This window comes from Mytilus galloprovincialis, chromosome 4 (genome assembly GCF_965363235.1).
Source record: "Mytilus galloprovincialis chromosome 4, xbMytGall1.hap1.1, whole genome shotgun sequence".
Taxonomy (NCBI): Eukaryota; Metazoa; Mollusca; class Bivalvia; order Mytilida; family Mytilidae; genus Mytilus; species Mytilus galloprovincialis.
In genome coordinates, this window is record NC_134841.1 from 37,672,169 (window position 1) to 37,694,067 (window position 21,899).

A 21,899-nucleotide genomic window follows, 5' to 3' on the forward strand; every position below is an offset into this window, starting at 1 on the left:
AAATCATAATAAAATAATAGCATGTCATCGTAGGACTGACTGCGCGGCTAGTTAAATCATATCGATTTACATTTACAGAGCAGTGGCATCTGCACAGGTAGTGTAAATAAAATATAACGAAAATATTTCGAAAATGCACCTAAACCATACTTATGATTACAAAAGGAAATATGTTTCTAAAGGCCTTCTATGCTCTTGATTTGTCACAAATATATGCAATTTCAAAGGAAAATGAGTCCTGTACCGGATTAAATGCTGTTCACACTCCCATTCATGAAAAGTTAGGAACTAAAAAAAAACAAGATAAAAAAGAAAGCCAAGTTTGTCTAAAGTGAATTTCACGTGATTTAATTTGAAGCTTAGTTTTAATTAATTGAATCCATCAATTGGTAATTCTAATGCAACAACGTTTGTAACGTTCATTTTGATTGGATAACGTCACTTTCTTACATGGCATCAATTGACAATTGATGCTATGGGACGTACGCGCAAGCGCAAACGGCATATGACAGATTTTTAAATACATGTTTTAACGTTGTTTTCTGTCAGTTTCATTAGAATGGAGATAACAATATTGCATTTTAAGCTCCGACGGCATCAATTTGGGATTTGATGGTCGCAAATACCCGTTTACTGTCTCCGCTAACGCGTCGCCAGTAAACTTAATTTGCGACCATCAAATCCCCAATTGATGCAGACGGAGCTTAAAATACAATACAGTTATCTCCTAATTTTAGAAATGATTAAAATCACAAATAAGACAGTACTGAAGCATTGACTACAAAACTGATGTGGTGTAATCCTTATAGATTAACAGTCAACCAGCAGTGGTATTAGCGCAGTGATAGAAATACAAATGACATTTCATAAATCGTGTGTCCCATGCCCTTTTCTTGGAAGCTTTATGAGGAATGTTCAAACCGAAACATTTGAAAAACATGGATTTATAAATGGTTTGTAGAATTAGGAGCTATATGATCAAAAATGGCCTAAAATTATATCCAATTTCATTCAGTTAATGTTTGCATTGGCGCTTTTCTGGTTTTGTGTTATCAGGAACGCTCAGACCCATATAACATGGCATCGAAATTAAATCTAAATGTGTAATCACTCTTTCAACTCTGCAAAGACATCGTAATTGAACATTCCAAGCCTATTGTTATGTTTTTATAAATGACGTTCCATACCATACGATACATTAGATATACGTGAAATACTCACAAAAACAATATTCACCATCCCCTTTAAAACTGTCTTGTACAAATTATGTTTAAAATAACCTATTGCAAATACCTTTTTAATGAATACAAACATACAGCAACCATCCCAAAATTGTCCTTCACATACTTTTCTGATCGTTTGACAACGGCATATAGAAAACGATAAATTTTCCCTTCAAAGCCTTCTTTTACTGACAAATGTTATTGCTCTCAATTTAGAAAGTATATTTCATCATATCTGAAGATGATGCGTTCGTGGTGCAAGGATATTTCTTCTACAGCGGTATCAACATCAGCTCAGTATTCACTCAGATTAAGGTATTGAGCATGACATGATTTAGAAATCGTCCGTTGATAAACTTTTAATATATATCTAAACTAAGGTTTCCACTCCCTCAGACAAAGTTTACCTTACATGGATTTTGGCAATTTTCATATAAAAAAGAAGATATGGTATGATTGCCAATGAGACAACTATCCACAAAAGATATAAACCTCCTCAACTGTTTCGCTTCTTGTGCATCCTTATCCTTGACTTTTCAAAGTGTTGACACCAATTTTTTACTTCTACTTTTTCTTCACAGCTTCAATCGGAATTCTAAACAACATTATTGTATTTAAAGTTTATTCTTTTTTTTTCGTTTTATAGCGATCTGATTTCATTATTGCAAATCAGTGTTCTTAAAGCAAAACCTATCAACGTCGTGCTCGCGATGCTACGGTTTTAATCAAAGAAATGAATATTTTTTGTAAGGATTACACAATCCGTAATATACTGTCGTTTTCACAACAAACAATTCCATAAAACAATAAAGAAGAGGGTATGATAATAATTATAAAAGAAGGTGTGGTATGATTGCCAATTCGACCACTCTCCACAAGATACCAACGTGACACAGAAATTAACAACTACATGTCACCGTATGGCTTTCAACAATGAGCAGAGCCCATACCGCAAAGTAAGCTATAAAAGGCCTTAAAATCGCAATGTAAATCAATTCAAATGAGAAAACTAACGACCTAATTTATGTATAAAAAAAATGAACGAAAAACACATAAACAAACGACAACCACTGAATTACAGGCTCCTTACTTGGGATAGGCACATACATAGAGAATGTGGCGGGGTGAAACATGTTAGCGGGATCCCAACCCTCCTCTAATCTGGGACAGTGGTATAACAGTTCAACATAAGAACGTATTATACAAATCAGTTGAAAAAAGCTTAACTCATCAGATAGATAAAAATACAAGTGGACGTGGATAATGACCTTTTATAATCTAAAATCGAATCCTTAAACGTATCAAAAATTAATACAATATTCAAAAGACACTTGTCTGTCAGATTGAAGTATTTTAATGTCTTGACATTTTGTCTGATACATTTCCGTTTTGACTTCAAACTCCTTGAATGAATTCTAAACCTGCAATGATAAAGATACTAGCTTCATTTTATGATCTAGGCGTTTATTTCTTGATATGAACTAACACATGTTATGATCTAGGCATTAATATATTGATACGAACTTACGAACTGTTGTGTGTCTATATAAGACTTTTCGTGTGTTAACCGTTTTCCTAATGTTAGATTTTTTTATCTTTGTCATTTTAAAAATGATAGTTTATCGATATTAAATGAAAACTATTTATATTATATTTTTAAAATGAATATAAATATGGTTTTAAACATATTTTTAACAAATGTGATGGGCCTTTTGTCTAGTTCTTATGTTTTTGCTTTTTTTTTTTTTGTAATTCTGAAAATCAGCTATTTGCTCAAGGTAAATTCATGACCTCACAGCAAAAAAGCCCACTATTACAAATGATAGAAATCATGTACGACATTGGCTCTCTTGTTACCCATTTTTAAAGGGCACTAGAATAAGATTAATTATCAATTTGAAACACATCCTATATCCTGCAATAATTTTTGAATATTATTTAATGAAAGTTTATCCAAAAACACAGATGGATGTGGATCTACCAGAGGAAGTGTTTTAATATTTATATATCATAAAAATTTATGGATTTAATAGTAAAATGATTCTTGCTAAAAATCATTTGCTGTCTTTCCTTTATCGAAACAACTTTACATTCAAGTCATGATATTTTCTGAAAACAAAATTATGTTTTCTATCTTCTATTGTTCGTAACAAGCGTTTCAAATAGCTGTGTATTGGCGAATTGTATTGAAAAGAGTGAATATATTTAAAAAGTGTAAAATATCAGAACAATGTATAGTAATATTGAATCAATTATCGCGAACGTTTCTGTTCATAAACTATTTGGTTTGCTATTGAAAGTTTTTGTGAATAATATCTTGCTAAATGTTTGGTCCTTAAATGCGTGTTTAAAAAAGTTTATTTAGGGTCAGTCAAGTTTGGCTAACTGTTCTTCATTTGAATATTGATCCTTAAGAACTTGTTTAAACAAGTAAGCCCAGTCGTTAAAACAAGTTAGCTTAGTTTTTATAACAAGATAAATATGCTAAGTCATTATAACAACTTAGCTAAGTCGTTTAAACAAGTTAGATAAGTCGGTATAACGACTTAAAAATAAAACTATACTCTGACACTAACCGGTTTCCATAGATTTCCCTGTAGCTGTTGTCAGGGGTGAAATAATTTAAAATACTTTATTCGAACTCTGAATAATTCACGTCATAATGAGTGCTATTACGGGCTTTATTTATAGGTTAGACAATACTTGGTCATGTTTTATGAAGATTTAAGCGCAAGGCATATTCACACTTTCGAGTGACCTAACAAAACTATCCTTTCCCATTGTAATATTCAAACCTAAACAAGAGTTCACTTTTTATAATGAACTAAATATAAAACATAGGTAATGATCTTTTCAATGGATGAAATGAAACAGCACTGACATTGTTTGTGAAGGATAAATTGTTTTTCTTCTGCTTCAGGTAAAATTTAATACTTATATATCTTTAGATTTTTTAATTCTGAAAAGCAACACAATCAATGTTATATAAATCCCCTTTTTGAAATTTGATTTTTTTATAAATATAAAACTCTCTATATGAATATTTGAATTCAGACCATTCAACATTAAATGCTTACTTTTTATTGATAAATTTAAATGTATTGTGTTTCTCCGAAAACAGTCTTTTGCTTTATATATCAGCAGTCTGGCATTGTGTTTTTTTGAAAGAAAGTGAAAATAATTCCCTCAAATGTAAGGTATATGAATTAAATAAATGTCATTGTATCCTTACCAATTTTTTGTTTGTGTATTCTATATATGTGTACCATTAAAAATGCATGAAATTTTGCAAAATTCAAAATGTTTTTATTTTAATCTTTACTGTTTCATCTTTAATCAGTAGGCTATTTTCCCAAGAAAAATGCCTTAAAGGATTGTACACTTCGTTGGTGCAGCTATTAAGAGGTCACTTTCATAATTAACTGACAATGAAAAGTCATTCATGTAAAGCATTTCATAGTGCATGGAAAACCATGTACTATGAAAATTAGAGGGCAAAAAACTGACTTTTCATTGAACGAGAAGGGGGGAGTATGTTCTAATTACAAATATGTATCATAGTTAACTTGTATGAACAGGATTGCATTGTGTTATGTATTTTGCATGCGTTATTTCAATAAAATTATACCTACCAACATTGTCTTAAATGTAACAACAGTTTAACATTTTTTATCGATATTCATTTACAGTGAATGACCGACAAGTTACATATACAAATGAATATCTACAAGATTTAATTATTTATTGATATTAAATGAAACTAAAGAGATATGTTCGTGCATAGTGCTATGATGGACTTTGTATGTATGTTTGTTAACATATGTATTTATCTTAATGAAAATAACCCTCTAACACCAACATAGGTCATAAAAAGAAAGTCAAATTTATCTGATGTCAGTTTTGCATGATGAAGTTTGAACCTTAGTCCTTACGTAGTTCCTTGAATCTACCTACGGGACATTTTGGATAAATAATCTATATCATTAATAAGTCAGTACTGAATACTTGACTACTGAGCTGATGTGATGATATCCTCGGGATTAACAGTCAACCAGCAGTAATATCGTTATATAACATTTCAGAAATAGTGTGTCACTGGCCCTTTTCTACAGAATAGATAGATAAACAGATAATTTTACCCTTTTTAATCTTTTTTAACTGAAAAAACAGGTTTTTTTCGTTAATTTTTTTTATATTAATTAGGTCGTTAGTTTTCTCGTTTCAATTGTTTTACATTTGTCATTTAGGGACTTTTTATAGCTGACTATGCGGTATGTGCTTTGCTCATTGTTGAAGGCCATACGATTACCTGTAATTGTAAATTTCTGTGTCATTTTGGCCTTTTGTGGAGAGTTGTCTCATTGGCAATCATACCACATCTTCTTTTTTATATTGTGATCAATAAGTATCCTTAAACATATCTGCTACCTGAATGTGCAGCCTATACATATATCATTGTCATACAAGCATATTGTTGTAGTTGCCTGTGTAACTGCAACACCAATATAATCATTAAATGAAGAAGTAAGCAACTGCCTTGTTAATGGGCAAGCCTCAAATTATTGCAAGTTTGTTTAGATTAGTAGTATGTCCTCTTCCAACTTATCACAAAAACAAATTGTTCGAGTCAATAATTTTTTATAGTTAAGTCTAGCTAAAATATTGGAATAACTCCAGTATTATTACGTAATTCCACGTAGTAGACTACATTTCTGCAAGAATGGTACCGTAGTTGTGATTTTCCATACTATTTTTACATTTTTTTTTTATGTTTGACTTAAGTTTAAAATGGTGGTATACATTTGGTATCAAAGGGCACTTAGTTTTACTGATGGTGTGTCAAAACAAACCTCATTGTAACCCTATATGAGGTAAGTTTTTAATTTTTATATCTAATCGCGACCATCTTGGAAAACGCTGCCATTTTGAAAATTCAACATTGGCCCGTAGGTTATATTGTTCGAAGCATCGAACACTACTCACTACCAAACTTGATCATGAATAAGCGATATGTGTTTTATTATTGATATTCTGGACGGTCATCTTTGAAAATGCAACTTTGTGATATTTCAAGATGGGTCTATAACTTTTTTTCCAAAAACACCTCCCATAAATGTGCTGCTTAATTTGACCTTGAATTTATCCTTATATACAAGTGATGCATATTGATTTTGATATATTTGAGCGGTCATTTTGACGAAGCCGCCATATTGAAATTGAAAGGTGAGTCCATAGCTAATATTTGTTCCAGAACTACTATCATGACAAACTTAGTGTTATATATTCAGGTTGGCATAACAGTTCCAAATTTGGGAAGCTCGAGAGGTTCGTTTCGAAGTTTTAATTTTTTTATATTCTATTTTGTATATCATTCTTTTGAAATTTTACCTCGTATGTACTTTATAGTAAAGGGTGTTTATGTCATTATGCCTACTATATGTATACTGTATTATCAACTATAAGGAATGTGTGTTGCTGGCTTCTTTGTTAGATTTGTTTTAAGTTTGTTATACCTGCTAGGTAAGTTCTGTTGTATATTCATGATGTACATGTATGTTTAGTAAAGTTGGACTGCTGGATCCCAATTATTGTCACGTTAATAAATAATATATATTTGAATGTCTCACGCTTACTTCGATCTCTATCCTTTTTTGTTTTTTTGGTTCATGTGTACAATTTTGTTCTTCTTGGCCATTTATTCGTATATCGAGTATTTTTTCTCACACTCTCCACAAGTCATCGGATTTATGATTGCTTATTACATTTTCGTGTACTGACTGATATAAAAATATGTTTCTGCTCAAACTGATTTTACGTATTATTAATTGTGTTATTCCTTTGAGATTGGTAATTTGTGTCTGTTTTTTTACATAATAACATCGATCTAATTTAGGACGACTATTATAAAAAAAAATATCATTTTCTAATTATAGCTTATACTGATCAGTGTGTGCACCTTCGGTAATATTTAACGATGTACACAATTTGTATATGAAACACATCCAGTTGAAACATACAGTTTGAGCAAGTACCATAATGGCCCGAGACCACAATTGTCGTCCCTTGATTTTCGTTGTCCACACATATAGTCCCTAATGTTGACAGTGGGTTACTTGCCAATATTTTTTTTACTCCTTCCAAATTTATTTCTCCATGTTTTATGCCTCAAATTGTAAGAAGGGGGGGAGGGGGAATTACACTGTAAAAAAAGTTGGGTTCAGATTTGTAAAGGAAAGTAGTGATTTGGTCCAGCTGAAAAAGGTTAAAAATTAGCACTTCGGAAGCTGTTAAAAAATTTCAAGACGCCCTAAACATAAAATTGTCCATATTTTGAGTTAGAGCCGATGAAGTTTTCTATAATTTTGATGTAATTTGTCCCAAAGGTAGTACAACACACTGTAAAAATTTCATTGAGAAAGCGCAGGTGGTATTTTATTAATTTTCATTTATGTTCTAAAAGAAATGCACTACGAATTAATTGTGGTCTCGGACCTAGGACATTAAACATGTAGAATTTCAATGGTCCTTTTAAAGAAGAATACTGATTAACATGTAAAAAATTCGTTATGAATTAGTAGTAAACTGTACCAAGCAGTTACCAAAATTTAATCATTTCATGAATATATTCGATATTGGAAAAATAATCATTTGCAATGCCTAAATAGGTCACCAAATATACTATGCGTATGATTCAGTACGCGAAACGCTCTAATAAAAAGCCAAATAAAGTACAAAGTTGAAATCATTGAGGACCAAAAATCCTGCATTTTGATAAATCAATTTTGAATCATTTTATAACTGTTTAATGACAACTTGTATTGATAGTGTTATCATCGGTATGCAATTGTAAAACAAGTTCATTATGCCACAGTTATGATCATATCACTTATGTTAAGGGTATAGTCCGGCAAACTTGTGAAAAACGTCAACGTTCATCAAAACAATGTGAAATCTTTAAATTTCTCTTGTTATGATTCGAACTCGTGGTATCTAAATGTCGTGACAACACACCGCCTGCTCTGTGTATAGAATTGTAGACCATTTGGTCACATAAAATGTGCTAAATGATGACTAGACCATTTGGCCCCATATAATGTGCTAAATGATGACTAGACCATTTGGCCACTTAGACTGATTATTAAATTCATGCCTTATTCATCATTTACTATATGACTAGACAATTTGGCCACCTAGACAGAACTAAAAATGCATGCCTTTTTAATGATGTACTATATAACTAGTCCAAATAACTAGAGGACTACTTTTTTTTGATATTCTACAGATAAGGAGACTGGCATTTTTATTGTGCAGGTTGACTATTCATTTTCATCTGTTGCTACGCATGTGTCTTTTTCAAAATCCTTCGCCTTGCCCAAAAATTAAATGGTGGTCACTTTTTTCTTGAAATGCTGTGTTTCAGTGTTTTGTCTGACGCCTGGATACACCAGAGACAGTTTTGGTGACTGGACTTTGATATCGGCTGCATTTACTCGATGATGTTTTTGAATTAGCGGAAGAAAAATCCTGTCCAAATATCCACTACTGTCTTACCTTTTATTGTGTTTGCACTGTATAATCCTGACCTTCACATAATCCAAGATTATTTTGTTTGTTGGAATCAGACATTGTTATTACCGGAAGTGTTGCCTTAGAGTTCCACGTGCTGTCTATTTTCTCGTGTCTCTCGGAGCTTTCCATCATCTTTATGCAAAAAGCGCGGATAATTGTATCATCAATGACAATGATATTTCCGGTGAGTAGCAATATTATGTCAATAAAAAATCCTCATAGAAACCAAGATGGCGTTTTTACAATGTAAAACATTTTGAAAATGTGAAGGTCAGGATTATACAGTGCAAACACAATAAGAGGTAGGACAGTAGTGGATATTTGGAGAGGATTTTTCTAACTAAAGCAAAGCATTTCAAAAGTAATGCAGATTAACAATTTTCCTTTTCTTTTTGTCCAGTATTATCAAATATTGATGATCATTTGAGAGTTTTGATTTCGCCCTTATTGGATTTATCGGTAGAGTTTGACCTGAAAACAGTAACATCTACTGTTTAACATTGCCATTAAAGTGCGAGGTTTGGCATGCCAAAAAACCAGGTTCAACCCACCATTTTTCCTTTAAAAATGTCCTGTACCAAGTCAGGAATATGGCCATTGTTATATTATAGTTCGTTTCTATGTGTGTTACAATTTAACGTTGCGTCGTTTGTTTTTTTCTTATTTTTTAGTGTAAATTGACATTGCGATAAGACGTGTCACGGTACTTGTCTATCCCAAATTCATGTATTTGGTTTTGATGTTATATTTGTTATTCTCGTGGGATTTTGTCTGATGCTTGGTCCGTTTCTGTGTGTGTTACATTGTAGTGTTGTGTCGTTGTTCTCCTCTTATATTTATGCGTTTCCTTCAGTTTTAGTTTGTTACCCCGATTTTGTCTTTTGTCCATGGATTTATGAGTTTGAACAACGGTATACTACTGTTGCCTTTCTTTAATACACCACGCTGTAAAATCATGTAGCAAAAAGTATGATAAATGCATTAAAGAATAATGATCCATTTTGTCTTGAGACAAAAAAATGTATCTGTCTTACTGATAATATCACAACTGTATGCATGTTTCTAAGTACTGGACACAATAATTCAATTACGTGGATCGATACTAAATTACACAATATGTTGTTTATTCGTATATTCCCTAATTGTAATTGGATTATTTACAAGCGTTTCGGAAATGATTTTGCTATTCTGGTTACCAAAGCCATGCCACCTACCACAGCCCCAGGTCCACTTAAATAAAATGCGATTGCTGTCCCAAAACCTACAATTAAAGTACCCATCATCGTCTTAAACCAACTCGCTTCTTCTACAATTTCGCTACGCACAGATGCTCTCAAAGCTAGTATGGCATCATGAGTTAACGATTCAGTGGATTTATTGACCATTTCTTTAATTCTGTTGTCGACCTCTTTCTCTGCTTTGATAAACTCCGCATTTTGGTAAATCTTTCCCCCGTTTTGTATTTCCAATGCGAAAATCATTTCAAGAATGCGATTTGCTTCTTTGTCTTTAATATCAGCTGTTGCAATGTTATTAATGGAAGTATAACGATTTTCGCAATCAGCAAGAAATGTCTTCACCGGACCTTCTTCAAACTTGTTTACATAATCCTTAATTAATAAACCATTTCTTATCAATTCGTCTCCTCTTGTAAAAACTACTATGAGATATTTCATCAGTTCTTCACCAAAAGCGTTTTTGTACATATCTATTGCTCTTATTTCCGACTCGTCAAATTTATTTAAACCAACAATTAGTATAAATACATTCGGACCAGGCGCAAGTAACGCAGTTGCCTTTGCCAGCTCTTTCTTCATGTTTACTTCAGTGAAACCACTATCAAAAAATAATCCTGGTCCATCAACAATAACAATATTCCGATTATTGATTACTTTTGTACCAAAGCGAAATCTTGTGGTCTCAGGATTAGGCGAAAGACCTGAATCAAATACTTGTTTTCCTAGAAGTGTGTTTCCAGTTTCACTTTTTCCATGACCGCTCTTGCCGATTATTAAAACTCTTAATTCGTTTTTTATTATGGTCTGAAGATCTGTAACAAGAGATTTTATTTGATTTATTATTTTTTTTCTTCATAAGTCAACATGCATTTACAAAGCTGTTTTCAAATTATGAAAGGTAATGTATGTTGTTTTGTTTAGTAAGTTGAAATAACTCAAAATAATGCATTTGAAGGCATTTGTTTTAAACCATTTTCTTGTGACTGTTACATGGAATCGTTGTAATAAATAAAAGACCCTTTCATAATAAGGGCAGACATTCAGTTAGACATTAATCGTGTCACTTTGTATTTTATTTTAAGAAAAGGGTGTAGAATTATGATAAAACAAATTATATTGCCACGACTGCACTGGTCCCTTCTCAATCAGTAGAATTTACCCTCACCATACGATGTGGTTTTTGTTCAAACTAACTAAGGACATTTTTACTACGTGTTAGAAAGTGGTTTGTCATTACGTCGTCTTATCTCTTAATTACCTAACGTGACTTATTCTCGATTGTGACTGTTTTGCTGAGTGTGAATTCGCATTGCTATAAGACGTGTCACGGTACTTTTCTATCCCAAATTCATGTATTTAGTTCTGATGTTATATTTGTAATTCTCATCGGATTTTGACAAATGTCTTAACGTCTTTTCTGTTATATTCATGTGTCATATTAAAGAAAATTAGTCTCCCCCTTCATTTATTAGATTTTAGTTTGGTTCAACGAAATTAATACGATATATTTGTTTTACAGTTTGATTCAGAAGATACACCGACATAGCTATATAATATAATATAATTATATATCTAATTACTACCACAATTTGATATTGATAAGTATTGTAATTTTCATTGTTATTAAGGAGGGTTGAGATCTCATAAACATGTTTAACCCCGCCGCAATTTTGCGCCTGTCCCAAGTCAGGAGCCTCTGGCCTTTGTTAGTCTTGTATGATTTTAAATTTTAGTTTCTTGTGTATAATTCGGAGTTTAGTATGACGTCCATTATCACTGTACTATTATGCATATTTTAGGGGCCAGCTGAAGGACACCTACGGGTGCGGGAATTCTCGCTACATTGAAGACCCATTGGTTGCCTTCGGCTGTTGTTTGCTCTATGGTCGGGTGGTTGTCGCTTTGACATATTCACCATTTCCTTTCTCAATTTTAATATCAGAATTACAAATCTAATCTTAAATCAACCTTTTTTTTTTTAATATTTTTAATCATTCAAAAATGACGTCACTTTGTGTGCTTTTTTAAAATTTCAAATGTGACGTCACTTTGTGGCTTTTTTTAGAATTTTAAATGTGACATCACTTTGTGCGTTGAGGCTTTGGCTAACTCGGTGTGTATTTTTATGTGCTGGATTATGTTTTTTTATGTAATGTATCCGTTTTTAATATGTAGTTAGTTAACACTTCGGTTTTATCATGTATATCTATTATATAGTAATTTTATAAAATTTACTGCTTGCAAGAGTATAAATTATTCTAAATAATAAGGATATTCTTATCCCTGGCAGAAAACCCTAGCGGTATTGGGCACAACTTTTTTGAACTTTTGGTCCTCAGTGCTCTTCAGCTTTGTGCTTGTTTCGGCTTTCGAACTTTCATCTGAGCGTCACTGGTTAGTCTTTTGTGGACGAAACGCACGTCTGGTGTATTAAATCTTAACCCTAGTACCTTTTGTTAGCTATTATTAGTGTGTTTCTCTGTCCTATATGTTCTCCGATTTATTTGTATTGTAGTCCTGTCATGTAATGTTGTCATTATAATGTTATATTTGACATAACCATTAAAGCGGAAAGTTTGGCATGCCACAAAAACAGGTTCAACCCGACATTTTTTTCTATAAAAAATGTCCTGTACCAAGTCAGGAAAATGGTCATTGTTATATAATAGTTCATTTCAGTGTGTGATACATTTTAATGTTGTGTTTCTGTTGTGTCATTTGTCTCCGTTTATATTTGAGTGTGAATTCCCATTGCTATAAGACGTGTCACAGTACTTTTCTATCCCAAATTCATGTATTTAGTTTTGATGTTATATTTGTTATTCTCATCGGATTTTGTCTAATGCTTATAATAAAGAAGATGTGGTATGATTTCCAATGATACAACTGTCCACAAGAGACCAAAATGACACAAACATTAACTACTATAGGTCACCGTACAGCCTTCAACAATGAGCAAGGCCCATACCGCATAGTCAGCTATAAAAGGCCCCGATATGACAATGAAAAACAATTCAAACGAGAAACCAAACGGCCTCATTTAGTTCGTTTCTGTGTGTGTTACATTTTAATGTTGCGTTTCTGTTGTGTCGACGTTCTCCTCTTATATTTGATGAATTTCCCTCAGTTTTAGTTTGTAACCTGGATTTGTTATTTTCTATCGATTTATGAGTTTTGAACAGCGGTATACTACTGTTGCCTTTATTGAAAAGAAAATGATTGATGAATTTGCTTGTATAAGTAAAAGGGGAAAGATTAATTAAAAATTCAACATTTCAAATTTTAATCAAAATGATAGCATTATAAGGTCATTCAATTTCTTTTAATCTGTCTGCTATGGCATATGATGGGATATCACACTATTACCCCATTTCAATATAACATGATATCAGCAAAACATTTTCCAAATAGTGAGCATGGACGAATAAATATCATAACGTATTGAAAGTTTTTGAATCTCAATGTTAGGTTCAAAATACGCTACACTAGTTTTTTTTCAATATTTTTTTTTGGCAAACAATTGTTTCTCTTGTCTTAGATTAGTATTCAACTTATGTATGTTTATTACAGAGAGTCAAATCTAGCTTAATTTTTGTCAGATTGAAATGCGTTGCTATGTCATCATTCTTGTTGAAAACATAACAAGGATTTTATGGAATTTTCAAATACGGCTTATTAAACTATACGTAACAACACTAAGAAAAGAAAAGCGGAGGGTTAGCGGACATTTTTCTTTATGGCACTACATTGATAAAACAAGAGGATTCGGAATATCTGGCAAAAAAAAAAAAAAAAAAAATAGAAGTGATTGTCCTTGAGATGAGAAATTTTGATAAACTAGAGGCTCTCAAGAGCCTGTATGGCCCACCTGATTCTACTTGTGTTTTTAAAATCATAAAAAAAAATACAAAATTTGGCTGAAAGTAACAACACTTGGCCAGCACCTCATAAGGAAAGGAACATTCATGCTATGTTTGATTTCATTCAATTCAGTGGTTCTTTAGAAGAAGACTTTTGTATGCATTTCCCATAAGGTCCCATGTTAAACTAACCCCCCCCCCCCCCCCCCGCACTGGCGGCTAACTTGGATGTTGCAATGACAGCAAAGTAACAGCACTTGGTCAGCATCTCATTAGGAACATTCATGCTATGTTGGGTTTATTCCATTCAGTGGTTCACTGAAAGAAGACATTTGTATGTATTTCCCAAAGGGTCCTATGTTAAACTAAGTCCCCCACTGGCGGCCATCTTGGATAATGAATCGGCTACAAAGTAACAACACTTGGTCAGCATCTCATAAGGAACATTTATGCTATGTTTGGTTTCATTCCATTCAGTAGTTCTCTATAAGAAGGAACTTGTATGTATTTCCTATTGGGTCCAATGTTAAACTAAGTGCCCCACTGGCGGCCATCTTGGATGTTGGAATGGCGACAAAGTAACAACACTTGGTCAGTGTCTCATTAGGAACATTAATGCTATGTTTGGTTTCATTCCATTCAGTGGTTCACTAAAAGAAGACATTTGTATGTATTTCCCGTAGGTTCCTATGTTAAACTAAGTCCCCCTGCTGTCGGCCATCTTGGATGTTAGATCGGCTACAAAGTAACAACATTTGGTCAGCGCCTTATAAGGAACATTCATGCCATGTTTAGTTTCATTCCATTCAGTGTTTCTCTAAATGAAGACATTTGTATATATTTCCCATAGGCTCCTATGTTAAACTAAGTCCCCCGCTGGTGGCCATCTTGGACGATGGATCGGCTACAAAGTAACAACACTTGTTCAGCACCTCATAAAGAACATTCATGCCATGTTTGGTTTCATTCCATTCAGTGGTTTTCTACAAGAAGTCATTTGTATGCATTTCCCATAGGGTCCTATATTAAACTCAGTCCCCCGCTGGCGTCCATCTTGGATGATGGATGGGCTACAAAGTAACAACACTTGGTCAACACCTCATAAGGAACATTCATGCTATGTTTGGTTTCATTCCATTCGGTGGTTCTCTAGAAGAAGTGCAAGATGTTAAAAGTTAACGACGACGACGACGAAGACGGACGACTGACGACGGGCGCCAAGTGATGAGAAAAGCTCACTTGTCCCTTCGGGCCAGGTGAGCTAAAAACCAGGTATGATCGGTCATTAATGATCCCTTCTTGTGTCAAATATTAGCTTACTTAACTCTGGTTGAAAAATTAAGTTCAAAGTCAACTCACACTGTCATTTATAAAGTGTGTTCGTGCTGAATGAAGTTGGTGCTCTGTTAACAAAGAAAATAGCCTCTAAGATTAATTCGTAAATATTAAAACAAGAAACTTTAATTTAGCTGAATGTTGTTACAATATAAGAAATTTTGTCATTAAGTAAATACAAATATATACCAGTCTTCCATCTATTTTCTTCATTATCATCTCTTTTATGTATCATCTCCGCTGCCATGTTATGTTTTACGAGTTCTGAAATAATATATATAATAATTTGGCTTATTTTATGCACAGTATGTTAACCTAAAATTTAACAAAAGAACTGTGTATATGTTTCTTATTAGTTATTGAAAATCGTTCACACAGAACAGTTTAAACTTAATGTATTATGTCAATGGACAAAGAAGATATCAAAGGGGGTAATCGACAACATAATGGCTTATCATGTAAACGAGATAAACAGGTAAAGACCAAAAACAATAACAAACCTTCACCTAATAAAACTGGGTATGTTAAGTTTCTAATATCTACAAAATATCTAACGAATAAAGAACTTATTAATTTCTGTGTCATTTTGTCTCTTTTGGAGAGTTGTCTCATTGGTATAACATCACATCTTTTTTTATATTATAGAACCTATTTCAAGTAGTATGACACAATAGTCAGACATTTTTAAATATGTGTGGTATCTTTTATAACCTACCATAGACCCGACTCTTTTGACAAAGTTCAGTTCCAAACTATTTGTCAATTTTCATAGACATGATAAATTTTCACTATGTGCAAGTGAACTTTTTACAATTTATCAAGTGACGGTCTCATACCCGTTCAGTTTATACTCCAAAATACCAAACTTGATATCAACTCTGCAATCTGACTCCATGACAAAGAATCCTCTTTTGTGGATAATCAGAAGAATAAGTATTATGGTCAGGAATTGAATAATTACTTAATTTACCTCAGTCAAGGGGAATATTCAAAACTATGCTTGAAACCAAAATACTTTGAAGAACAAGAAATACGTTTACTAAATTAATTTTTATTCGTCACTGATATTGTGTGAAAGAGAGACAAAAGATATGAAAGTGACATTCAAACTCATCAGTCAAAAAAATATGACAACACCATGGCTAAAAAGGAAAACAACAAACAACCAATGGTACACAAAACACAACATAGAAAACTGAAGACTAAGCAATATGAATTACAAAAAAAAACTTTGGATGATCTTCAGGGCTCCGGTTATAAGTCTGATTTGGTAGGTTACATTTAGGAAAAGGGGATGGGATTGTAGGTACTACATATGGGAGATATTCACTATCATCTGTTAAACTGATCTTCCATAACAGGCAACCTACTCTTGATAGCGCTAATTTTTTTTTATCGTACACCATTACTGTTATTCATAAATATTTATTATAAGTCAATTGTATATCACTATTTGACCCTTGTTAACATTTTTCATACTGGGGCCACGGCGACTTTAAATATGTGTCTGACCCTTATCAATTGCTAGATTGAATTGGTGTTGTAGTACTGTTATCTCAGGAAGATTAGTTTTAACTAATGACATCATCCTCTTGAAATAAATATTAATTATTTATTTAGTGTAATGAAATTAATTGTTACAGTAAGTTTAGATATATAACTTACGACTTGATACACTTGATAAAACGCAATTGTAGAGAACGTTTGAAGGTCCTTCCAACTCGCATATTCATAAGAAAAACTAAATGATTTAGAACACAGATATGTAAGTTTTTCAGTAACTTAAAAACATACATGTATGTAAACAATATAGACAAATTTGATAGATTTAAATGGACTAATTCTAAAAATATATAGTTTCTTTATACTTTTGATTGATTAAATGGAGATATTTGCTAACTCCGACTTTAAAATTCGTAGTGTTGATTTACACTGATAGTGATTTTGAAAATAGATATGATTTATTTGTAAAAATAAGTGCAAACAATTAACTTCTTCTTTACACAAGGTCATGTCCGGTTGAACATTTTCAAGGTCATATTTTGTAGTCTAAGGAAAAAGATTTAATCATTTGGTATAGCAAAGGACAGGATATAGAACGTTGAATAAAACTTTGACAATGATCTCAATCTCAAAATGTTTATTCGGTACTTATTGGATATGATTAAGAATATATATTGTCAAACAGTTTATTCTGAATATTTAAGTGGAGATAATTACTGTTAAAATTTTACTTATTCACAGGACTTCATATAAAAAGTCTTTATGTTTTCTTGATTTGTGTTTTGCATGTCCCTTAAATATACCAATATGTCAAACAAAAGAGGAAAATTACTTTATGACATGAAACTGGACCACTCCGGTGCAAATTAAACATGTTCTTTTGGGGAGATAACGAAAATTTGGCGGAAATATACCCGGAGAGAAAAACGTTTATATCGGGATGCAAATTCAATATGGAAAAGGGTTTTGGCTAGATAAAACAATAAGAAGACAAAAAGCAAAAGGTGTTTCAACTGAAAGGTGCAAAATCCTAATCATATGTTAAAACAAAAAGACCGATTTAATACTGTAAATTAGGAAAGGCATATATATCATAGATTGTTTTCGATAATACTGCAGTTAAACTAAAGGTATATAATTGAAGTATCCATTTGAATAATTTTCAATAGACGTGTTTTGGCAATATTATATATTGAAATCAAGTAAGAGAGGTTATCAAAGGGATTATATTTAAATATTTTGAACCTTCAAAATTTTTAAAAATCAATTGTAGACATAGCTATTGATGCAGGATTGCTCTGTCGATTTTAGAAAAAAAACACGTTTATGCTCCAATGACACTTATTGAATTCCTTGAGTTGTTTGCGTAAAGTAATCAACATTGAATTGCATTCAACATAAATATTCAGTGGTCGATTTCGGTTTGTTAAATTGTAGCAAGGTCGTCTTGAACCCTATACAAACCATCATAAGACCACAGCCAAACTAATTAGGTTGGTGGTAGAATTGTGTACACTTAGATGATTAAAGCAAATATGTGTAAACAATGAACTGGTTTTACAATCAATGAATGAAAAAATAATATTTATAAGAAGGAAAATTTTTTATTCAACTGATAAAGCCTGACTAAATATTGTATGACATTTGAAAAATATAAAATAACATGTGTGTGTCTTTACTTTTGAAAATATATTCATCCAAGCAAATGACTTAATACTATATTGTTGGAGAAAAAAACAAGTTGCAGCTTAGATTTGAAGAGTTTTAACTTCATCTTCCGTTCAGATCTAATTTCCACTTACAAAAGGGGGAAAAGATTTCGAAAGTTTTGCTGACACGTCTTGTATTGAGTGTTTGGTGGCAATATTATGCATAACTAATATGGGGAATTATTGGGGACATGATGTTTTCATTTTTCCTCTTTTTTTTTCGTTTTCAAATTCTCTGAAGAGTTCTTAATTAATATTTGAAATCATATCAAACGCATGTATTTCTCATAGAACACCCCTTCCCTTGCTAGAAATAAAACTCTTACCGTGTGATAATACGAAATCTGTGTGAATCGTCGACAGTAAGTTCAGTTTTTAAAAACATTCTATAATATAGTTTTACATTCGTCAAAACTACAGATAAGATCAGACGAAACATTACTTCAAATGTGTTATTTCATTAATATTTTTTTGACATAAACATTTTCTACCTTTCTACATTTTCAACATTATATCTAGCAAAGAAAAGAAAGTAATAAAATGGATCAAACAGTTTCAACCGCAATCAATTCAGTAAGTGTAGGTCAAATTAATGTTTACACGATAAGTGATTTAAGAGATAAAATAGTTAATCGGTACACGTAAGAATGGAAACCCAATGATTGTACAAAACGCATGAACAAGAAATGGATGACATCCAGTCAGACCTTTCCCAGTTTGATCAATTGAAACAGATTGTTGGGATATCAAAAATACACACCAAACCATACCTTATTACTACCCTGTTGTTCCAACAAGTTATAGACATACATCTCAAGGTTTCAAACATTTTGCGAATAATCGCTTGAAGAACGTTCGGTCCTAAGCTTACCTGCTGAAGGTTAAAAGTTTTAATATAATACTGTGTTGTACACAGAAACAGTTCATGTAGAGTCACTCGTGTCTACCAAACGTCTTCACTATATTATTATTGATCCAATACCTAACGACTATTGAAATATTTATGGATGAAAGGCTTTTAGATCGATGTTGAGATTAAAGTTTGATAGCAAAACATTTATATTGTCGGATGTCATTAATGTAAGCTAGTAAGAGGATATCCATCTGGAACATTTGTAAATCTTTGCACGTCATTGATGTTTGTCATTGTAGATGGATATATAGCGACTTACATACATGTAGAAATTCTTGTCTTTTAAGACTTTTGTGGATATTTGTATTGATGGTATTCACGTTACATCACATTAAATTTCAAGCCATTAGTTTTATGTACTTTCCGACAAGTTGCAATATTTACCTAATTTAGGTATACGACTTGTCTGACATATGTTTTATACACTTGTTATTAGTTAGGGAACATGTGTGTGCTATAATTATATTACTTTCTACCAGAAAATATCAAATATATTGGAAATTGTTCGGTTTCATTAAAGACCACGAATTACTAGATTATGTCGTTTCGTTAACAAATGGAAGAAAAAGAACGTATTGTCCTATTCACTACAGGAAAGTAGTGATGTCCTATTCATCACAAGGAAATAACCTATATCATGTTAATTGTTTAACAAAATCCCGACCATGCAATAAACTTTTGTGCTGCTTTTGTTCTGAAAAATTGATTTGCAAAGGCAAACAGGTTTTGTTTAGTACATTTGTACTCAGATTTGATATCAAAATGTGTACAAATTTGTTAGGACACAAATAAAACTACGTGAAACTTGATTTCAAGGTTTGTTTAGTAAATAAATACTCTGTGGTCGGGTTGTTTTCGCTTTGACACATTCCCCATTTCCTTTCTCAATTTTATTGTGTTTGTTCGTTATACATCATGAAAAGTAAATAGTACATTCAGGTTTCGATAGGACTTTTGTGATCCAAACAATTGCTTGTTAGATCACTAAATTTCCTTTTGATATAAAACAGTGCGAGCTAATGTCTTTGTTATGACCTGAAAAATTCAACACAAATCAAATTATTTGTGCATCAGCGTGTATTTCTTTGTTATAATGACATTTTCTTGTAGCGTTGCACAAGGAAATAATGTACAAAGAATCTAATTGCAAGGGAAAGGAAGAAAAGCAGTCACATAATACGAAAATTTTATGCAAAACTGGTGTGTTATGTTTCATTTAGTCATTAAATTAAAATAAAACTGAAGTAAAATTTTATTTAACAAACATTACGTAATTCTAGTTTTATGATGTAGTGTATCAGTACGTAGATAGTAGTTTTTTTCTCCTACTGGAATCAATGAACCCTTGTTATGACATAGTTTCCAATGTGATGTGGTCAGTGCTAGTTATCGGATAAACCTTTCAAAATAATGCCCATAAAGTAAACTCATCATAGATACCAGGCTAATACAATCTTGTACGCCAGAATTGCGTTTCGTTGACAAAGACTCATCATTGACACTCAAATCAAAAACAAGGTTTAAGTAATCTATTCCTGAGATAGAACCCTTTATGAGAAAGGGTGAACGTTACATCTGATGACGTATTCTTTGTCATATAATAATGATAAATATCGTTAGCGGCAGCAAGATGACACTCGATTAGATTTAAAGCTAATAAGTAATTTTAAGACGACCTATATACATGATCTATCCTTCTGAAGATCTAATGGGTAAACCCAAAAGCTGATATAAGTTCGCATAGACTCCTGCATCTTGACAAAATACTTTTGTAAAGTGAGATCACAAAGACAAGATAAAAGATGCTAGTGTTTTATTTACATCAATGCCAAAATGTTTGAAATCCCTTTTAGTTCAAATATTTAAAACAAAAATGGTAAATCTGAATCAAAGATTGAATTGCAGATCTGATATTGTTACAGAGGCGAGCGGAAGACAAACGCAAAAAAGTACACATGATGCTATGGGATATATTGAGCTTGAGTTTTTAAAATTCTACAACACAAAAAGTGATATGTGTCAGATTAATCCTAAATATTTATTTCTCTATCAACACAGATCTCTTATGTTTGGATACTGGGTATTTTGATGTTGTCTTTTTAATTTTGATAACAATATTTTGTGTGTAAATAACCCGTTTGCAGAATAAGATACATCTCTCATCTCCCCCCGAGAATGATAGCTAGTAGAATTAAAAACCAATTGTTCAGAGAACAATTGAAGGTCTTTCCACCTCGATAATAAGAATGAAATCTAAAAAACGATGTTAGAAAATGTCACTCCTTGTTGATGTTATTTGGTTCTTCAAATTGATATAAACATTAGATTAATATGTATATGCAGAAGACTTAATTTTTTTGTTATGAACGGAAAAGAATTTTTAGCCCCAAAGGTCAAAATCTAGAACGTCAAATTGACCTTTGACCTTGACCTCAATTTCAAGGTCATAGGTCAGTGATCTCAAATCAAAAGACTCCAGGTCAATCATTTGTATGGTTGTGGAGAAATACTGATTTTAAATACATAAGGGGAGAAAACTCCTATAAGGG

The 21,899-nt window shown here is 32.3% G+C and overlaps 1 protein-coding gene across 2 annotated transcripts; it reads right to left on the reverse strand.

Moving 5' to 3' along the window:
- Positions 1 to 9,698: 9,698 nt before the first annotated feature.
- Positions 9,699 to 18,863, reverse strand: LOC143070579 (GTPase IMAP family member 9-like). Of its 2 annotated transcripts, none has more exons than XM_076244824.1 (3): positions 18,764 to 18,863; positions 15,415 to 15,489; positions 9,699 to 10,842 (listed from the first exon to the last, which is right to left on the reverse strand). In XM_076244824.1, the coding sequence occupies exons 2-3, from the start codon at positions 15,470 to 15,472 to the stop codon at positions 9,950 to 9,952; spliced, it is 951 nt and encodes a 316-aa protein (XP_076100939.1). In that variant the 5' UTR covers positions 15,473 to 15,489; positions 18,764 to 18,863; the 3' UTR covers positions 9,699 to 9,949. The 2 variants fall into 2 exon arrangements, with proteins under 2 accessions (XP_076100939.1, XP_076100938.1); XM_076244823.1 differs by lacking the exon at positions 18,764 to 18,863 and adding an exon at positions 16,891 to 16,977.
- Between the last annotated feature and the right edge of the window lie 3,036 nt (positions 18,864 to 21,899).

Coding starts and splice junctions, on each gene's coding strand:
- LOC143070579 (XM_076244824.1), bottom strand. CDS start 15,472: ATGGCAGCGGAGATGATACATAAAAGAGATGATAATGAAGAAAATAGA. Junction 10,843..15,414: donor AGAAAATAGATGGAAGACTG/GTATATATTTGT, acceptor CTCTTGTTACAG/ATCTTCAGACCATAATAAAA.